This window comes from Papio anubis, chromosome 8 (genome assembly GCF_008728515.1).
Source record: "Papio anubis isolate 15944 chromosome 8, Panubis1.0, whole genome shotgun sequence".
NCBI classification, from domain to species: Eukaryota; Metazoa; Chordata; class Mammalia; order Primates; family Cercopithecidae; genus Papio; species Papio anubis.
Genome location: NC_044983.1, coordinates 63,160,972 through 63,182,508, shown reverse-complemented (window position 1 = coordinate 63,182,508; position 21,537 = coordinate 63,160,972). Strand labels below are relative to the sequence as shown.

At 39.1% G+C, this 21,537-nt stretch overlaps 1 protein-coding gene across 1 annotated transcript in view; it reads left to right on the top strand.

Moving 5' to 3' along the window:
* Nucleotides 1-18,592, top strand: part of CPA6 (carboxypeptidase A6) — a 308,645-nt gene extending 290,053 nt beyond the window's left edge. The window contains exons 9-11 of the mRNA XM_003902836.4: nt 7,479-7,681; nt 13,571-13,655; nt 18,073-18,592. Coding sequence (XP_003902885.1) covers nt 7,479-7,681; nt 13,571-13,655; nt 18,073-18,260 — 476 coding nt within the window. The 3' untranslated portion in view covers nt 18,261-18,592. The remainder of the gene's footprint in view (nt 1-7,478; nt 7,682-13,570; nt 13,656-18,072) is intronic.
* Nucleotides 18,593-21,537: the final 2,945 nt, after the last annotated feature.

The window sequence follows — 21,537 nt, the reverse complement described above, 5'->3', positions numbered from 1 at the left end:
AATGACTGCTAAAAAGTGTGGGATTTCTTTTTGGAATTGAACGTTATAAAATTAGATAATGGTGATGGTTGCACAGCTCAGTAAATATACTAAAAACTTCTGAATTATCCACTTTAAAAGGGTGAATTTATCGTATGTAAATTATATCTCAATAAAGTGGTGATTAAAAAAGAACTTCAGTTATGGTAGCTCAAGACCTCCAGGAAGCAGGAATCAACTCAGGATTAGATGACAAGAGATATATTTGAAGGAAATACTTTTCAAGAATAAAGAAGAGGAAGCAAGAATAGGCTAGGACACGGGCCGGGAGCAGTGGCTCACGCCTGTAATCCCAGAACTTTGGGAGGCTAAGGCGGGTGGATGACTTGATGTCAGGAGTTGGAGACCAGCCTGGCCAGCATGGTGAAACCCCGTCTCTACTAAAAATACAAAATTAGCCAGGCATGGTGGTGCGCACCTATAATCTCAGCTACTCGGGAGGCTGAGGCAGGAGAATCACTTGAATACAGGAGGTGGAGGTTCCAGTGAGCCAAGATCGTGCCACCGCACTCCTGCCTGGGTGACAGAGCAAGACTCTGTCTCAAAAAAAAAAAAAAAAAAGAATAGGCTAGGACAGCTTTTTTGCCATGATGCAGGTCAGAAACCTATGAAAGGAGAGGGGAGAAAAGGATGGGGCTGGAAGAGTCTCAGACTAACGTGCAACTCTAAGAAAGGCTTTGGCAGGCCTATGGGGATGCATCAAGCCAAAGTTGCCTTGTAAAGGATACCTGCATCTGGCAAGAATGGGCCTGCACTAATGCCTCTACTATGATCAGTCACTGGCAAAGAGCAACTGTGGGGAAACGTGGGCTTGATGAGAATGCAGTGATGGATCCAGAGGGTAGCAAGTGGAGCTGTCAGTCAACTATGCTTACGGCAGCAAGAGGTCTCAGTAGTGTATTTTCTGGGCACCACTGAGGTTCTTCACTGCCTAGAGGACACTACAAGCTCCTTTGCATAATATATAAGATGTTCCATGAACTAGTTCCTAATTACCACTCTAGGCGCATCCACCAGAATTCTCTGACTCACGTTTTATGTTGAACCTTACTACCAAATGTCTCTTGCCTTTACACCGTTGTTGATATTGTTCTTACTACCTGAAATTATCTTCTAACTCATATCTATCCTTCTAGATTTGTCTCTTCCAGGGGACATTATCTCCTCTAAGAAGATTTTCCTGAACACTCACACAGGATGATTGCCTCTTTGCCCTGTCTTCTAAATATATCGTAGCATTTACCACATTATATTGATTTTTTTCTGTTAACTTTATGTGTTCCAGCATAATCTTTATGTTCCTCAACTCAGGGTCTGTGGCTTCTTCATATTTGATTCCCAGTATATAACATAGTGTCTAGAACAGAAGTATTCAAAAATTTTTGTTAAGTTGAATTCAACATCAGCTTGTAATTTTAAAATATAAGCCCTTTATATTATTACATTATTACACATAGTCTGACTTATGTTGTCATGTATATTTGTGTTACTTTATATTTCCTTGCTCTTTTTGGTGAAATTGTGATTATAATACTAAAAACTTCTTAATTCATTCTACATTCATTATATATGACCAAACATACATAAGGTCCTTTTTCCCCACTGTTCACCCTGCATATAATCATGTGGAAAAACTTAGTTATTAAAGAGCACCTCTTTTATATATCCATCCCCACATTCTGTAAGTCCATCCAGAAGGATGATATGAAGGAAAAGGGTTAAGGAAAGCCCCTAACAACAACCAAACACTTATATTTTTTTCTGCTTACCATGTCTTATTTTTGCTATTTAAATTATTAAACCATTTAGAATTTACTTTTGTACATTTATGTGCTAAGGATCCAACTCTGGTTTCTCCATATTATATGCTAGTTTCTCAACATCATTTACTAAACAATCATTTTCTTGGTGATTCTGTTCCTTTGGTCTACTAGTTTATTTCTGACTTTATATCATATTGTTTCTATGATTATACCTATGTATGTTTTAATGCCTGATAGGATAAGCCCTTCTCTACTCTTGTTTTCCAAGATTTTCTGAGCTCTTTACTCTTCCTCACAACTTTCAGAGTTCTTTAGTTGACTTTTCTCCCAAAATCCTGCTGCTGATATTTTTGTCAAAATTGAATTGAACAAAATAACTAAATGAATAGGGAAGAATGAATATCTTTACACTACGAAGTCATCATATTCATGAACATGGTATAGTTCTCTAATTCAATTCTGAAATTATAGATCTTTTAGTAGAGTTTTAATATTTTCTTTCTAATGGTCAGGCATTATTTAATAGCTTAATTCCTAGATATTGTGAATAATACCTTATTTTCTACTACACATTCTTGTAAGTAATATTGTCAAGAGTAGAATTACACTATTGAATTTTTTAAGTTGATCTTTTATCCAGGTATCTTGGAGACTCCTCTACTTCTTGCAAGAAAAACAGTGTCTCAGAGAAAGTATCCTATGCAGGATCTAGTTTTTCCGCACTAGGATAATTCCTCAAAACTGTGGTGGGATAGTGTTCCCCACAAATTCATGTCCACTGAAACTTTGGAATATGATCTTATTTGGAAAAAGGTTATTTGTGGAAGTAATTAGTTAAATTCAGTGAGTTGTCCTTATAAGAAGAAGAGAGGACACATAGAGAAACACACAGGGAAGAAAGCCATGTGAACATACAAGAAGAGACTGGAGTACAGTCATGCACCACATGACAATGTTTTAGTCAACAGTGATTGTATATATGACAGAGGTCCCATAAGATTATAACACTGAATTTTTACTCCACTGTTTCCATGTTTAGATACACAAATATTTATCATCTTGTTATAATTGCCTATAGTATTCAGTAGAATGATATACTGTATAGGTTTACAGCCTAGAGCAATGGGCTACACCATCTACATTTGCATAAGTACATTCTATGATGTTCGCTCACTGTTGAAATTGTCTAATGATGTATTTCTCAGAACATATTATTTTTTATTTATTTATTTGTTTTTGAGATAGGATCTTTCTCTGTCACCCAGGCTGGAGTACAGTGGCATGATCTTGGCTCACTGCAAACTCCAGCCCCTGGGTTCAGGCAATTCTCACGCCTCAGCCTCCTGAGTAGCTGAGATTACAGGTGCATGCCACCACGCCCAGCCAATTTTTGTATTTTCAGTAGAGACAGAGTTTCACCATGTTAGCCAGCCTGGTCTCAAACTCCTGACCTCAAGTGATCCACCCACCTCAGCCTCCCGAAGTGTTGTGATTACAGGCATGAGCCACCATACCTGGCATGTCTTTCTTTAAGTGATACATGGCTGGAATGCATCCACAAACCAAGAAATGCCAAGGATTGCCAAGAACCACCAGAAGCTAGGAAGAAGCAAGGAAGGATTCTTCCGTAGAGAATTCAGAAGGTGGCTGGCTCTGCTGACACCTTGATTTCAGACTTTTAGCCTCAAGAACTGTAAGAGAATAAATTTCTGTTATTTTAAGTGGCTTACTTTGTAGTAATGTGTTATGGCAGCCTTAGGAAACTAATACAAATACCAAGGCTGCCCCAGTACTAAAAGTAGACATCTGGTATATCTACTTACACCACATGTTTTTCTATGAATCTTCTTTATTTTTCTATTTGAAAACATCAGGCCAGGCACTATGGCTCATGCCTGTAATCTCAGTATTTTGGGAATCCAGGGTGGAAGGATTGCTTGAGCTCAGGAATTCAACACCAGCCTGGGCAACATAGCAAGACCTCACCTCTATTAAAAATAATTTTTAAATCATTTTCTGCAGGATTGGAGGTAAAAAATAAATAAAATAAAATCAGTCATTTGATCAAGTAGTTCACCTATTAGCATTCTTCATAATCACTGTTACTTTAAGACTTATTTCTGCTGTCTTAATTCCTGTATTCCTGTTCTCTGTTTTCCAGTGTTTCTTTTCTTTCTTTTTTTTTGAGATGGAGTCTCGCTCTTGTCACCCAGGCTGGAGTGCAATGGTGTGATCTCAGTTCACTTAAACTTCTGCCTCCCGGGTTCAAGTGATTCTCCTGCCTCAGCCTTCCAAGTAACTGGAATTACAGACATGCACCACCACACCTGGCTAATTTTTTTTGTATTTTTAGTAGAAATGGGGTTTCTCCATGTTGGCCAGGCAGGTCTCAAGCTCCTTACCTCAGGTGATCCACCTGCCCTGGCTCCCAAAGTGCTGGGATTACACACGTGAGCCACCACACTCAGCCTCTTTTCTTTTAAGACACAGTATTGCTCTGTCACCCAGACTAGAGTGCCATGTTACCATCACAACTCACTGTAACTTCGAACTCCTGGGCTCAGGCGATCCTGCCTCTGCCTTTCGAGTAGCTAGGACTACTATGGTGTGTGCCACCATACCTGGCTAACTTTTTAAAATTTTTGTAGAGATGGGATCTCACTGTTTTGGCCAGGCTGGTCTCAAATTCCTGGTCTCAAGCAGTCCTCCAACCTTGGCCTCCCAAAGTGCTGGGATTAAGGTGTAAGCCATTGCAGCTGGCCCTGTTTCTTCTTTTTTCTTTTTTCCTTCTTTACCACCTTCAATTAAATGGTTCAAAGTTAATTCCATTAGTTATGAAGTCTGTGTACTATTTTTCTGATTCTGGTGGTTATTCCTAACTTAATACCCATACTTAGGTTTGTTTTTTTCCATCAATTTCTAAATTTAATCAGTATCTATATCTCCTTTTCAAAATAGACCAACAATCTAGCATGCTTTTGGCTTCCCTGCCAAACACCCCCCTCTTTATTTTTCCATCAATTTGTTGTTTCCTAGGATTTGATACCTAGATCATTATACTTCCCACCCCTCCACCCTTTCAATATTGCTTATTTAGATAGCAGATGTTACTAAGCTACTTATTAACCTGCAATTCTCATACCAGATAGGCTCTCTGGAGTTACTCATTATTTTGTTGGAATACTTTCTTCAGGGGTGTTTTCAAAGTATGTCAGTGTATGGTATATTCTTTTGAGGCCTTTTAGATGCTAGAGAACATCGTTATTTCACTCTCACATTGCAGTGAGAATCCAGCTGACTGGATTCTAGGCTCCTAGATATAGAAGCCTAGATTCAAAATTCCTTTTTAATAAATACATTGGATTTATTACTTTAATGTTGCTGTTGAAAAGTCAAATGTGAATGGAATTCTTGTTCCTTTCTAAATGACCTGCTTTTTCTCTCTAGAATTGTTTTCTTTTCTTAAATTTCACTATAATTTGTCAAAGTGTTGATATTTTCCTCTCTATCTCTTTTGTTTGGTGTACAATAAGTCTGTTCAATCTTTCCTTAATTGTGGAGACGTTTTTAGCTGGGTATGGTGGCTCATGCCTGTAATCCCAGCACTTTCGGAGGCCAAGGCGGGCAGATCACTTGAGGTCAGGAGTTCAAGACCAGCCTGGCCAACATGGTGAAACCCCGTCTCTACCAAAAATACAAAAATTAGCCAGGTGTGGTGGCAGGGCATCTGTAATCTCAGGTACTCAGGAGGCTGAGGCAAGAGAATCACTTGAACCCAAGGAGGCAGAGGTTGCAGTGAGCTGAGATTGCACCACTGCACGCCAGCCTGAGTGACAAAGCGAGACTCCATCCCCCCCACAAAAAAAAAAAAAAAATTGTGGAAAAATTTTAATTAGCAGTTCTTCAAATATTTAACTTTATTTTTTCCTTTCGTTCTAGGGCTCCCATTAATCACATATTGATATTTGTTTTATTTTTCATGCCCTTTCATTTTTCTCTCATTTTTCCTATTCTTTACTCTTCCCGATGCCTTTTGGGAATGTTTCAAACCACTCTCCATCTTATTAATTCATTCATCAACTGTATTCATTCAACCCTGAATTAAATAGTTTGTTTCTACTATATCTGATTGGTCCTTTTTTTATAACTCCTTGTCCCTATTTGTTTCCAGTGCCCTCCTACATGCCCTTGAGAATATTTATTAGGATTATTGTAAATTCTTGTTTTCTCTGGCTCATCAGTTCTGCTCCCTCCAGAATTAGTTGTTTAGTTTGTAATCTTGCCTTTCCAGTGCTTTGGGTCTGTATTCCACAGATCTCTCTTTATTTTTTCCATTCCCTCCAGAGTATCAGGTATAGTTTTTTTGTTTTGTTTTGTTTTGTTTTGAGACGGAGTCTTCTCTGTAGCCCAGGCTGGAGTGCAATGGCGCAAGCTCTGCTCACTGCAAGTCCGCCTCCTGGATTCACACCATTCTCCTGCCTCAGCCTCCTGAGTAGCTGGGACTACAGGTGCCCGCTACCATGCCCGACTAATTTTTTTGTATTTTTAGTAGAGATGGGGTTTCACCGTGTTAGCCAGGATGGTCTCCTGACTTTGTGATCCACCCGCCTCAGCCTCCCAAAGTGCTGGGATTACAAGCCTAAGCCACCACACCCTGACCAGCTATAGTTTTTATGTTACATTCTGAGTTCCACCTATAGCCCACTTGCTTCTGAGGCATCTCCAGGATGAGATTCAAAGGAGGAAAACCCCAATTGCCGTAAGTTCCCCATCTTGACTCTTGTCTTCACTGCAGCATAAACTACACTTATGGTCCTCCAGATGTAGCCCAATTTGACTGGGCTGTCTTTTTATGTTCAGTAGAATTTGACTACATCACAGAACCACCAAACATTTTCTACTAGTTTGTGGAGAGAATTATCATTTTCTAGAGGTAGGGAAGAGACATTAGTGGCCTCATATGGCAAATAACTATGGAAAATGTAATTATTTCCAAATTTTCTTAGAACCATAATACTTTGTGATTGTTCTAGTGATTTTTATTTTCCTTCCTTCCTTCCTTGGACCTCTTAAGTATACGCTATATAATTTGATTTTTAATTCAAAAGTTATTAAAATTTTGTTTTGAAGATTTCATAACTAAACTCTAACCAAGATAACTAGAAAAGCCTCCTGGTTTTACAAAACTAGTTTGGATAGTGCTGTTCTAAAAGTATAATAGAAATCAGTGAAATTATTTCTGGCCTGTCTTTATGTTCTTGCTATATCAGTATTTGTATCTTATCAGATACCTTTACATATGTCTAGCCTTTTCTTTCTAACTGACATTAACTTATTCAACAAATATTTGTTGAACACTTGCTGTACTATTGTTCAAGTTGCTAGGTGCAGCTAGAAGTGACAGCTGATAGAACAATTTCTTTAGAGTAGTTTGTGCAGGTTCAAACTTGAAAAATCAGTACCTGGTTTCCATTCAGGCCCTCCTATTGTGCATGGGAACTTGAATCACCTTGGAACTTTTGTATTGATTTCCATAAATGAGAAGTTAGATGAATTGCTTAATAATACCATATGTTTGCAGAAATAAAAGCAAAATCACAGCTTAACAGTGCTGATTTGTGTTTCTTGTTTCTTCTCTGCCTACTTCCTTACCCCATTTTCTTTTCTGACTTGCAGATGAAGGAGCTTCTATGCACCCTTGTGACGATACATACTGTGGCCCTTTTCCAGAATCTGAGCCAGAAGTGAAGGCTGTAGCTAACTTCCTTCGAAAACACAGAAAGCACATTAGGGCTTATCTCTCCTTTCATGCATATGCTCAGATGTTGCTGTATCCCTATTCTTACAAATATGCAACAATTCCCAATTTTAGCTGTGTGGTAAGTATTTGACCCTGTGCATGTACATCAGGCTTCATGCTGCTTTTTCTGAAGCTAAGATGGTTCTAAGTACTAATGATAATGGCAAACAAATGTTTGTGTTATCCTAATAAGTATTTTACATGTATTGATTCATTTATTCTTCATAACAATCGTATGAGGCAGCTTTTATTATCCCCACTTTATAGATAAAGAAGCTAGAAGCTAAGAGATTAAGTAATTAGATGGAGAACACACTACTACTAAGTCTCATAGCCAGGATTCAGCCCCAACTCTAGTTCCATAGCTGTTGCTTTTAACCGTAGTGCTGCTTCTCAAATACAATCCTTTCAAACCTATTTGTATTCTTACCACAGGTTACACAGAAAAGGTCAGGGTGGATTTGATTAGTATCATAGCTCTGGTCATGTATGCAAGGCTGTAATTAACTTTATTGAGTAAACGATTGTTCATAAATTATAGATTGACTCTCATTAGTTAAAAGCAGGTTTTAATTTATAAGTGCTGTTTGCTTAATGCTACTAAGTCTTTGGGTATGTATCTGACAAGTTAGTACTTGTCTAACAGAATGAACAGACTTTCAGGCTTAAGATTACTTAAAAATGAAAAAGCAGAGTTTCTTTCTCTCCTTATATCAGAAACCCAACAAGCTATTCACTATGGGGCATCATTCATCACTAAGTGAGTCATTTCAGAGCCTATAGCATCTAAAAGCCTATGAAGTTCAAAAACCAAGAAAAACTAATATACAGTGCTAGAAGTCAGGTGGCACTTACCTTTGGGGAAAAAGGAGGGGGTACAGTGATTGGGAGGAAATTGGGTTGCTGCTGAAGTTCTATTCCTTGACCTGGGTGGTGGTTACATGAATGTGTTCAATTTGTGATCATTTGTTGAGCAATCAACTCAAAAATGGTGTACTCTTCTACATGTATATTTTAGGGCTTTTTTGGCCTCTTGACACCAAATGTGTAATGTCTTTTTCCAGTACCACTTCTCCAACACCACTTGGGTGTCCAACAATTCAATTCCATTTGGTCACTTACTACCCAGAGTTAGCATCAGACTCCACAGGTTTAAGGACTCAGTCCCACACGACTGCCCTCACTTCAGTCACCAGTAGCAAGTAGGGGGTTCCCAAGTTAACCACATTCCTGTCTGACTTGGCTGCAGAATTGCAGGTTCCTACCAGCCCACCTCTCATTTGATAATTCACTAGAATGACTCACAGAGCTCAGGAAAGAGTTTTACATACTATCACCGGTTTTTTTAAGATACACAATTGGCTGGATACAGTGGCTCACTCCTATAATCCCAGTACTTTGGAAGGCCCAGGCAGGTGTATCATTTGAGCCCAGACATTTGAGACCAGCCTGCACAACATGGTGAGACACCCATCTCTACAAAAAAATTAAAAATTAGCCAGGCATGGTGGTGGCACATACCTGTGGTCCCAGCTACTCAGGAGGCTGGAACAGGAGGATCACTTGAGCTCAGGAGGTCAGGGCTGCAGTGAGTCATGTTCATGCCACTGCCCTGCAGCCACGGAGACAGAGTGAGACCCTATCTTCTCAATCCATCAATCACACAACTCAGGAACTGCCAAATGGAAGAGATGCATAAGCCAAGGTACGGGGGAAGGGGCTCAGGGCTTCTGTGCCTTCTCTGGGTGCATCAACCTCCCAGCACATCAAGTGCTCATTAACCCAAATGCTCTCCAAATCCCGCTGTTTAGGGGTATTCATGGCGATTTCATTATGGAGGTCTAATTGATTAAGTCATTAGCCATTGGAGTTTTTACTCAATCTCTGGCCCCTCTCTTCTCCTCAGAGGGTGAAGGATGGAGCTAAAAGTTCTAACTCTCTAATCACAAAGTTTGGTCTTTCTGGCAGCACCCTGCATCCTGAAGCTACTTAGGGGCCTCCAGCCACAAGTCATCTCATTACCATCCAAAAGACACCCTTAGCACTCTGGAGATTCCAGGAGGTTTTAGAAACTGTGTGCCAAGAACCAGGGACAAGGACCAAATATTTATTTTTTTTATTATACCACAATGTTATACTTGAATTTAAAATTTTATTGAAGAGAATCATTCCCTTTCTCCCTACACCTTAAACTCCAAATCCTGCACCAATTGCTTGGGGTTTTAGGAATTTCTGCTCTAGATGTCTAAGACTTTAGGAGGGCCTGGGGAAGACTTATTCTGTCCAAAAAGAGAATTTTGTTCTTGGCCTTCCAAGAATTCTGAGCAAATTCTCCCTCTTTAGAACTATTGTAAAAGTGATAATTATATTCTATACTGCTATTCTTTAGCTGCTCTGTGGGTCAAATATACTTTGTTTTTGTTGCTGCTGCTGCTATAGCTGTTGTTTTGTTGACCTGGCATCCTAACAATTTGTATCACAGTATTCCTATAGGCAAATGTTCAACTTTTCTTACGTGGGCACTGTGTCTGTTTGTATTCATACAACAGATGATGTGGACTATATAATATATAAAAATTATTGTATGAGGGCCAGGCAGAGTGGCTGACACCTGTAATCCCAGCACTTTGGGAGGCCAAGCCGCCAGGAATTTGAGAGCAGCCTGGGCAACATGGTGAAACCCCATCTCTAAAATAAAAAATATAAAAATTAGCTGGGCCTGGTGGCAGACACCTGTAGTCCCAGCTACTTGGGAGGCTGAGGCAGGATAATCACTTGAACTTGGGAGGTGGAGGTTTGCAGTGAGCCGAGATAGCACCACTGCATTCTAGCCTGAGCAACAGAGTAAGACTCCATCTAAAAAAAAAAAAAAAAAAATTATCATAGGAGAATGTTCTTCGTATTTTAAGTTTATCTTCCCACTTTAAGTTAAGCCTATTTTCCTTTGTCTTGGATTGGAAGATGTGGCATAAAATAGATCATTAGTGCCTGTAATCCCAGCACTTTGGGAGGCCCAGGCTGGAGGATTACTTGGGCCTAGGAGTTCAAGAACATCCTGATTAATGTAGTGAGACCTCATCTCTACAAAATATTTTTAAAAATTAGCCAGGCATAGTGGTGCATACCTGTAGTCCCAGCAACTCAGGAGGCAGAGGTGAGAGGATTGCTTGAGTCCAGGAGGCAGAGGTTACAGTAAGCTAAGGTTGTGCTACTGCACTCCGGCCTGGGTGATAGAGTGAGACCCTGTCTCAAAGAAAGGAAAAAAAAAAAAAGGATGAATTTGCCTCCCCGTGGACATCTGGCAATGTCTAGAGACATGTTTCATTGGTACAACAGGGTTGGGGGATGCTACTGACATCTAGCAGGTATAGGCCAAGGATGCTGCTAAACACCCTACAGTGCACAGGACAGAACCCACAGCAAAGAATTATTCAGTCTAAGATGTCAACAATGCCATTGTTGAGAAATCCTGGAGAGAGTTAATCATAAACTTGGTCACTAAAATCATGATTATAATTCTCAGGAACTAGACAGTCCCTGAATGTTAAGCAGAAACCATTAAATTTGATTAAAATTGTTTAAAAATATTCCATCAATATGTAAGACAGTATTTCTGGCAATGTTTTTTAAGTCATTAAGTTGCTTTAAATATGGAAATATTTAAATAAAAATGTACACCATTTTGGGAGGCCAAGGCAGGCAGATCACCTGAAGTCAGGAGTTTGAGACCAGCCTGGCCAACATGGTGAAACCCCATCTCTACTAAAAATACAAAAATTAGCCAGGCGTGGTCACGGGTACCTGTAATCCCAGCTACAGGATTAGCTGAGGCAGGAGAATCGCTTGAACCTGGTAGGCAGAGGTTGCAGTAAGCCAAGATCACGCCATTTTACTCCAGCCTGGGCGACAAGAGCAAAACTCTGTCTAAAAAAAATATATATATATATATATACACACACATGTACACACATACACACACACACACACACCATTTACTTAGCTGAGGACCAATAACTGATGTCTAGGTACTTTTTGACAATTGGAAACAGGATAGAGTAGAGAAAAGAGGAATCACTTCAGTAAGTCCTTTCAATTAGGTGTCTAGCTGTGGCCCCCTGTAAAATAATTCTTTGAAAAAATGATGGAGTTTTGTTTTTGTGGAGAGATCACATCTAAACCCTAGTCAACATGCACCAGTACCCAAGTGGCAGAGGTGCAGTGAGCTCAAAAGGCTAAAACTGTGCCTCTCCTTTATGTAAATAGGCAAAGTGATTATTTTATTTTTTTTAGATTTGTTTGCCTTGGGTTTAGTCAGCCTAAATAATGAGAAGCAAAGTTCCCTCACTAGCAGAATGCAATAATCTTCTAAATGTAGAAATATCTGTCCTTGCCATGGAATATTGCTGAGGCCATTGGAGAAGATGTTAAAATCTTAGAACAATCTCCATAAAGGTATTTAATTATGGTGTTTATATTCCTTTTCTGTTGGCTCCCATGAGAAGAATGTCGTCATCAGTGAGATCAATAGTAAATAGTCTGCCAGCTTCTGGAGCCTGGTCCCTGAATATCCACAAATGGTGACATTTGCTGCAAATACTGCCTCATGCATTTCTGAGCTGAATGAGGACAGCAACCTGAAACTCAGTCCAGTACACACCACCATGTCGTCCGGAGTGCTCCAATTTAAGTATTAAATTATTCATAAGCAAGTTGAAATGGGAGAGTTGTATTCTGGTTTCAGCATTCTTCTTTTCCTCTCACTTGTCATATAATACTTCTCTAACTCCTTGTTGAAACCAGTGTTTTTATACCATATTTAAAGGATAGTGAGTATCATTCTAGTTCATGTTAGAATATGCATCTTTTAGTATTTCGATTGTGTTGAATATTTTTCCTAATTTTTTCCATTGGTAGGAAAAGTTCACCTTAGACTTTCTGCCTCTTAGCAGTACTTGTCTAACCTCTGTGGGAGGCATATGTAACCTTATAAGTCATGAGCATTCTGAAATTGTTTCCATTCCCAGTGAGGATAAGCACATAGCGTAAGAGAAGTCATTCTTACTGAATTAAAGGGTTTCTTAATTGATTCAGATGTGTTCTAAATACCTTGTACATACCCAGTGAAAAGTATACTTATCTTAATACTCTTTCAGATTTATGCTTATTCAACATTCATATAAGAAATATTGATCAAGCATCTGTTGTATACAGGCATATTGCTAAGTACTGATTGTGAGCTATGACTGAGACTGACATGGTCCCTGCCCTGCCAAGTATTTTGTAACTTATAGAAATAGGTGTCCCTGGCCGGGTGCAGTGGCTCATGTCTGTAATACCAGCACTTTGGGAGGCCAAAATGGGCTGATCACAAGGCCAGGAGATCTAGACCATCCTGGCTAGCATGGTGAAACTCCACCTATACTAAGAATACAAAAAATTAGCCAGGCATGGTGGTACATGCCTGTAGTCCCAGCGACTCAGGAGGCTGAGGCAGGAGAATCACTTGAACCCGGGAGGCAGAGGTTTCAGTGAGCTGAAATTGCACCACTGCACTCCAGTGTGAGCGATAGAGCGAGACTCCGTCTCAAAAAAAAAAAAAAAGAAAGAAAAAATAGGTGTCCTTGAACCGAAGTGAAGAGAATAGAACACTAAGTCAGCCTCAGAAAATATGAGTACTTAACTCAACCACTCTGCATACCCATTAAACCTTGCTGAGCCTTCCTTCTCTCAACTATAAAATAGAAATATTATTGATCACTGGTTTGTTGTGAGATCAATGAAATGATGTGTTCTAAAACATGTCGCAAAATGTAGTGTGTGACATAAGAGTAATATAATATTATTAATGAATATAGATCTTAACCAATGAAGCCATCTGTTGATGACCGATAAGGCTCAAACAACATAGCAGTGTATGTAAAAAGTTTCAATGCAACAATATATAAAATTTCTCCATTTTCCCTCGTAGGAATCTGCAGCCTATAAAGCTGTGAATGCACTTCAGTCAGTATATGGGGTACAATACAGATATGGACCAGCCTCCACAACATTGTGTAAGTTTCCTGCGTACATTGTGTTAGAATCCTCTCTCTTGAACCAATATCCTGTATGATTTCCTTTTAGAAGGGAGAAAGTGTGTTCTCCCTAAAGTAAAATTTTTGACTATCAAATTAGCTGAGGAAAATAGGAGTTTGTATCTGATTAGTTTTACACAGCTTGACAGAAATCACTCTACCCATTTAAACAAATTCAAAGCAGAGAATATGCTAAGCGTGCAGTAATGACTGCAAGCTCAGTTGAGATCTTATGACAGTAGAACATACCAAAATGGGCTCCTTAAGCAATTCTAACTACTACAAGGGTGGAAACGGGCCTTGGGAAGATAATGAAGTAAATGTTTCAGCCCTACAACTGCTTCCCTTTTACTCCTTTCTGCCACTGTTCTTGTTATGAAATGCTGTTTCTTATGTAGCACCTTCCATTGAATTATCCCTTAAAAGGTGATTTTAAAGTTTTTCTTTTTTTACATGGAGAAAAATGTATAGTGGAGCCAGAGATCACTTCCAATCCCCCGTCACCTCCCATCTTTCACTCCAAGTAGGCCCTGCAGCTGGATCTAGAAACCAAATTGACACCACGCAGGTTAAACAAGAGAAAAGTATACAAATTTTATTAATTCTATGTGTACAGGATCTTCACAACAGAGTGAAGTCCAAAGAGGTGGCCAAAGCAAGATGATTTTATACTTTTTGGACAAGGAATGATAAATTTGAGAATAGATAACAGGACAAAAAAAATCTGGCTAAGGGCAGTAAATTTTCTAGGGAAATAGGAAATAAATAGGGGGTATGTAAAACCAATGGAAGATAGGGGTTACTTTGTTGAGTATATTTAGGCCCACTGCAGCCTTGAATTCCAAGTCTGTGGTGATAAAGGGCTATTTTCTCACCCTTCTCATAGTGAAAATACCCCTCCTAGAGGAATCTTCACTGTTTGCTGCATGCAGGAAGAAACAAGTCGGCTTACCCTTTCTGTAACTACAATCTCCAATGTTTTCAACAATTAATATACCGATCTGGCTTATTTAGGGATGGCACGTCCTTCCAAGTGGGTATATGGCAAGAACTTAGACAAAGAATCATAATATATGCATTCTAGTCCTAATTCTGCCAGGTCTGTCAACCAGGCCAAGGTATTTATTAATCCTGGGCCTCAGTTTCCACAACTGTAACAAGAGTTGGATTCAGGGCCTTTTAAACTCTAAAATGTATTCACTATATGACTTGGAAAATCTAGTAAGAAATCATGTATATATGAATGTGTGTGCAAATGAAGGTAAACACACACATGTTGTATGTATATGTGTAGGTAGTGACATCTGATTATGCTTCTAAGTAGCAAAATTCTCCTTGACTTCTTTAATCTACCTATCATTGTATTCCTAATATTTTACCACTCACTTTCTTCAGCCTTCAGAATAAACACTTGGTTTGTCAATTAACATTGACAAATAAGTTTATTCTAATAATGAGAATGTCAGGAGTATCAATAGTTTTATTTATTTTTTCAAAGTCCATGATCATTGGTCTCATGTTGACCTTTTTAGAACTGGTTTTCAGTGGCCACCTTGAAAGGGAAAAAAAACTGTATTTTAAAAATCATATTACCAATTAATGCCAACATAATATATATAAACAATTTTTAAACATTAATTTTTTTAGATCTTACTGTTTACCTTTTCAACTTTGTATAGAGGCACAGTCAGAGTATTACATTTACTGAGAACAATCTATTACCACAGGAATGAGGTAGTCGGCCGGGTTCTGTGGCTCATGCCTGTAATCCTAGCACTTTGGGAGGCCAAAGCGGTTGCATCATCTGAGGTCAGGAGTTCGAGACTAGCCTGGCCAACATGGCAAAACCCCTTCTCTACTAAAAAGACAAAAATTAGCCAGGCATGGAGGCATATGCCTGTAATCCCAGCTACTCAATTGGCTGAGGTGGGAGAATCGCTTGAACCAGGGAAGCAGAGGTAGGGAGCACCTGTAATCACAGCTAATTGGGAGGCTGAGGCGGGAGAATCTCTTGAACCCCAGGAGCAGAGATTGCAGTGAGCCAAGATGGTGCCATTGCGCTCCAGCCTGGGTGACAGAGCGAGACTCCGTTTCAAAAAAAAAAAAAGAAATGAGGCTGTCACATCACCATGATGTAACTGTTGGCACATGTTGTCTCTGACTTGACTACTATGACTACTATTTGTAGTTCCAATGTACCCTAACCAGAGGGACACTGAAGCCACAGCCTATTTTCTGTCCTTAACTGAAGCAAAGGGAATCTGAGAAACAGTCATTTTAATTGTCATCTTTATATAATAATTCCATCTCTGGCCTGGCACGGTGGCTCACACTTATAATCCCAGCACTTTGGAAGGTCAAGGTGGGTGGATCACCTGAGCAGGAGTTCAAGACCAGCCTGGCCAACATGGTGAAACCCCGTCTCTACTAAAACTACAAAAAATTAGCTTGGTATGGTGAGGGGCGCCTGTAATCCCAGCTACTTAGTTGACTGAGGCAGGAAAATCGCCTGAACCAGGAGGACAGAGGTTGCAGTGTGTCAAGATCGCACCACTGCACTCCAGCCTGGGTGACAGAGGGAGACTCTGGCTCAAGAAAAAATAACAATAATAATAATTCCATCTCTAACTTGTCCTAGGAAAAATAGCATAAAAGCAATATTTTTTGAGTAAATGACCATGCTTTGAAAATTTAATGATAATAATAGTAGGATTATCTCAAGCTGGATTATATAAATTTCAGGAAAAATGTATACAAAGATTTTTCCATGAAACATTTATCATTTAATGAATTATTATTAAAAGCCTGTTAGACTAAAAACTACATATGCACTTGGGGGTATAAAGAGGCAAAATAATAACAGTTAATATATCTTGAGTACTTTCAAGTGATTTATTACTTTATTTAATTTTCCCAACAACCCTATGCTATGCAGGTACTGTATTATCATCAGTCTCTTTTTCAAAAAGGGAGACTGAGGCACAGAGAAGTTACCCACTATGTGATGGGATCAGATACAGCCCAGGCTGCAGGGTACGTCTAGTTCCCTGCTTTCAACTCTGTGCTGAAAAGCTAAAGAGTGTAAGGTCACAGGAGCCAGAAGGAGAGAGTAGCCAGAGGGCTTGTCAGCTGTGTTAAAGGCTGTGGAGACACTGAAAGTGGGATCTGAGGGGAAAACAAAAAAACAGAAAAAGAGGCTAGACCTGCGGTCATTGGTAATCTTCAAAAAGGAAGTTTAATACACGGGTAGAGGCAATAGCCAGATTGAAAGTGGTTGAGGATGTAGACACAGTATATATAGGTTCTCCCTCGGGTTCTAAAGCAAAAGAAAGAGGAAAAAGAAGAGGGTAACCAAGGGCATATGGTAGGGTAATGTGAAGGAAGTGCTGTAGGAAAGGGGTCCTTGAGTACTTGGACCAATGCAGATGCATAATTAATAGCACAAAGTCATGGAAAAGGGCATTTTACCACCAGAGACAACAATAACCAACAGTATCAAGGGGTGACACATGTGAAAGACAGGGAGCATTTCTTCCTCTGAGCTCAAAGGGGGAAAGTCAGAGGGCTCTAATGTCAGTAGAGGAGGCAATGGGGCAATCATCTACAGCTGCAGTCCCCAACCTTTTTGGCACCAGGGACTGGTTTCATGGAAGACAAACACAGGGAGATGGAAGAAATAGGAGGTTTTCTGGGGCCAGGAGCAGTGGCTCACACCTGTAATCCCAGCACTTTGGGAGGCCAAGGCGGGAAGATCAATTGAGCCCAGGAGTTCAAGACCAACATGGCCAACATGGTAAAACCCTGTCTCTACTACAAATACAAAAATCAGCTGGGCATGGTGGTGAGTTCCTGTAATCCCAGATACTTGGGAGGCTGAGGCAGGAGAATCACTGGAACCCAGGAGGCAGAGGTTGCGGTGAGCCAAGATCGTGACACTGCACTCCAGCCTGGGTGACAGAGTGAGACTCCATCTCAAAAAATAAAAAAAATTTAAAAAAACGTTTCTGGGAACACAATTTCAGTATTCTAGACATTGAAGTAGAGAAGAACTGAGTGATAACTAAAAACAAAAAGAGTTCCCAGTATAGGTTGTTTGTAGGTGAATAAAGTGGGGATGAACATAAATGTTTTTGGAATTGAGGTTGAGAAATTTTGAGGTCTTCATGCTGGTAAGGCATTCACACGTAGACTGGATCCTTAAAGATGGTTGAAGGGATGATTTATAAGTTCCATGCACCAGATGCCAAGGAGCTCCTGTTAAATCATTCTTATTGAAACAGTATTTAATTGGAAGGATTTAGTAAAGCTTAATAAGCAGATACTATACAGTATATACATTTACAAAATTATACCAACTCTTTAGTGAGGCTGATCTTTTTTTTGTTTTAACTTTTAGATGTGAGCTCTGGTAGCTCAATGGATTGGGCCTACAAAAATGGAATACCTTATGCATTTGCTTTCGAACTACGTGACACTGGGCATTTTGGATTTTTACTCCCAGAGATGCTCATCAAACCCACCTGTACAGAAACTATGCTGGCTGTGAAAAATATCACAATGCACCTGCTAAAGAAATGTCCCTGAGACAGCCCAAGGCTCAGGTCAACTGCCATAGGATTCTGAGCAAGGCCTACTTGGGCCTGGATAGAAACTGTTTTCAAAGAGAAGGGCAGCTGCTTAGAGCGAACATATCTATGGACTTTAAAAAGACCCCACACAATTTGACTTTGTGGCAATAGAAAACAGTAAAAAATAGGGCATAGCCTACTTTATTATAAGAAAAAGTATCCATTTTCTATCCCTTTAGAGTCTTATTTGATTATGGTGGGAGGGAATATTTTCAAATTTCCCATTTCTCAAGAAATGTACAAATTAATTGAGGATTTCCCTTCAATAAATTTCATGTTCTCAATTAAGATCTAGGCTAGTAATGATGTTTAATTACTTGGTTTGCATTGGAAATGGAAAATTATGAAATGGAAAAAGCCAACTATGTTTCTTAATATAATAAACATAGGCCGGGAGCGGTGGCTCACGCCTGTAATCCCAGGAATTTGGGCTGAGGCGGGCGGATGATGAGGTCAAGAGATCAAGACCATACTGGCCAACATGGTGAAACCCCATCTCTACTGAAAATACAAAAATTAGCTGGACATGATGGTGCACGCCTGTAGTCCCAGCTACTTGGGAAACTGAGGCAGGAGAATCGCTTGAACCAAGGAGGCGGAGGCTGCAGTGAGCTGAGATCGCACGACAGAGCGATACTCCATCTCATATATATATAACATAAAATTTATTAGAACCTTAGATTATTCACATCTTCATTTCCTTGGTGTTAGGTGCACCATATATGAATAAAAATATAGCAAGATAGAGCAATGTATGTTTAGACTCTGAGAATGCCATTTAAAAAAAAAAAAGTAAACATTAATTAAAGTGCAGGCACAGAATTAAGAGCTTTACACTAATCATCTCACTTATTTCCCACAATAGTACAGTACTATGAGGTATAAACTATTCTCATTTTTCAAATGAGGACATTAAGGCTTAGAAATATATTTAAAATCATAGACTTCCATTTCTAGGGCAATGACAAGGTAGGTATCTGGACTGCTGGAAATAACTAAAACTTCTAGACAAAATATCATATTTTAGGCCAGGCACAGTGGCTCATACCTATGATCCCAACACTTTGGGAGGCCAAGGTAGGAAGATCACTTGAGCCTAGGAATTCAAGATCAGCCTGGGCAACATGGTGAAACCCCATCACTACACGATATAGAAGAAAAAAAAATAAAAATAAGTCAGGCATGCACATGCCTGCAGTCCCAGCTACCTGGGAGGCTAAGGTGGGAGGATCACTTGAGCCTGGAAAGGCTGAGGCTGCAGTGAGCTATGATTGCACCACTGCACTCCAGCCTGGGCAACAGAGTGAGACCCTGTCTCAAAAAAAAAAAAAAAAAAAAAGGAAGAAAAAATATATATAATTTTTCTAAAATCATCTTAAAGTTACCAGACAAAAAAGAAAATCCACGCCAGCCAGCTATCGAGTGAAGAAATCTAGAAAGGCAAGTGCACCACTGTTATCCTGAGAGTGTTTGTCAAACCAGCTGAGTGTGGGCATTTTGAGGAACGGAGCCAGAGAGCCAACCCCAGGGCTACCGCAAGTTGGGAAGTCTAATAGATTCTCCTTCTACCAGAATTCTGGGATTCCAAAGAATGATACCTCCAGTGTAAGGGTAAATTAGAAATAAGCCTCCATAGTACTTCTAATGGGCCACAAGAAAAATTGACCATTTCAAATTTTGGCAAGAGTGGAGAAGAGAGAAATTGCCACTGAGAATTTGGAACCATGAGGCAGCCTCACACAAGTTTGTGGTCCAAAATCAGACTATCTAAATGGTCTGATAAACCTCTAGCCAAGAATTTAATTCAGTTTAATCCCAGACTGGCAATACCCCCCAAGCATTTGGTACAAGCAAATACAAATCCTCTTAGAGGATTTGCCTGACCAGAGCATATCATGAACACCAGGATAAAGAGATGAGCCTAAAAACTTCTAGGGTGTTGGGGGGTGGGGGACACAGACAACATAATGAGGACTAGAGTAGCCTGCAGCTGCTCAACAGCACCATTATAGCCGAAAGGCAATGGAGAAATGCCTTCAGAGTTTTTGAGGAAAAATTAGACAAAAAAAAAAATCTAAACTTAGAAAAATTGTCATTGAATTGTAAGGGTAGAATCTCAACATTTTCATAGAAGTGAGGCCCTAAGTTACTTACCTTTCTCAGGAAAACCCTGGAGAATGTGATCTACCAAAAAGAGGGAGTATAGCAAGAGAAAGACAAAGGATTTAGGAACACAGCGAAACCAATAAAAACATCTGAAGATCACGGTGAACGGATCTAGAGGTAGTAGCTATATGTCAAACTTACAGAACAACTAACTTGGGGTAGCAGGAGGAGAACTGAAGACTTCAGATGAAATTTCTCAAGATAAATATGCAACAGATAGAACATTTAAACATGTTCAAAGGCCATTTTTATTTACATTAGAGAACCATGGTATGAATGAGTAATAAAAGCACACAAAACCAAGCAAATAAAAAAAAATGTATTTATTAACTAGTGGAAACAATGAGTTATACAAGAGAAGAAATAGAATCATGATGTACTCTGTGACTTAGCTATAAATAATACTTATATAATCAAAATAATATTAGCCCTATATATTAATTTAACCAAAAATTATGATATAAATATATCAGAAGGATACGAAGAACTGAAATGTATGCAAGAATGCAGGAAGAGGAGGTATAGGAGGGTAAATCCTCATCTTCCATAGAAGGAAGTCAATAGACAAAAAAAAAAAAGGAAGTCAATGGACAAAAAGACTGAAAAATCAGGAAGTATCTATATATGTATGTTATTTAGAAATAAGAAAGAAAATACTAGAAGAAATAACTAAAAAGATTTAAAATACCAGGCAATGAGAGGGAATAAGTAAGGAGTAAATAATTGTAATTAGTAAGACGAGATGAAACAAAATACTTGTTTTAAGTACTAGCCTTACCATATTATTTAACTTTTTTGTAATATTGTTTTTATTTTGTAATATTGATATATACATACCAAAGAGTATATTCCTTTTAAAGGAAAATAATTTTTAAAAACCAACTCCCAACTACTCACCACTCAATTGTTCTGATGTTTATAAAATATATCAAAATTAAATTGAAAAGAAATATCAAGTGATATTATATGCAGAGTGCTTAGCACAGAAACTAGAATATTGTAGTCAGTATATCATAGTTTGTCTATGTTTTATCAATCTTAGTTATCTTTTTATTTTGTAGTCCTAG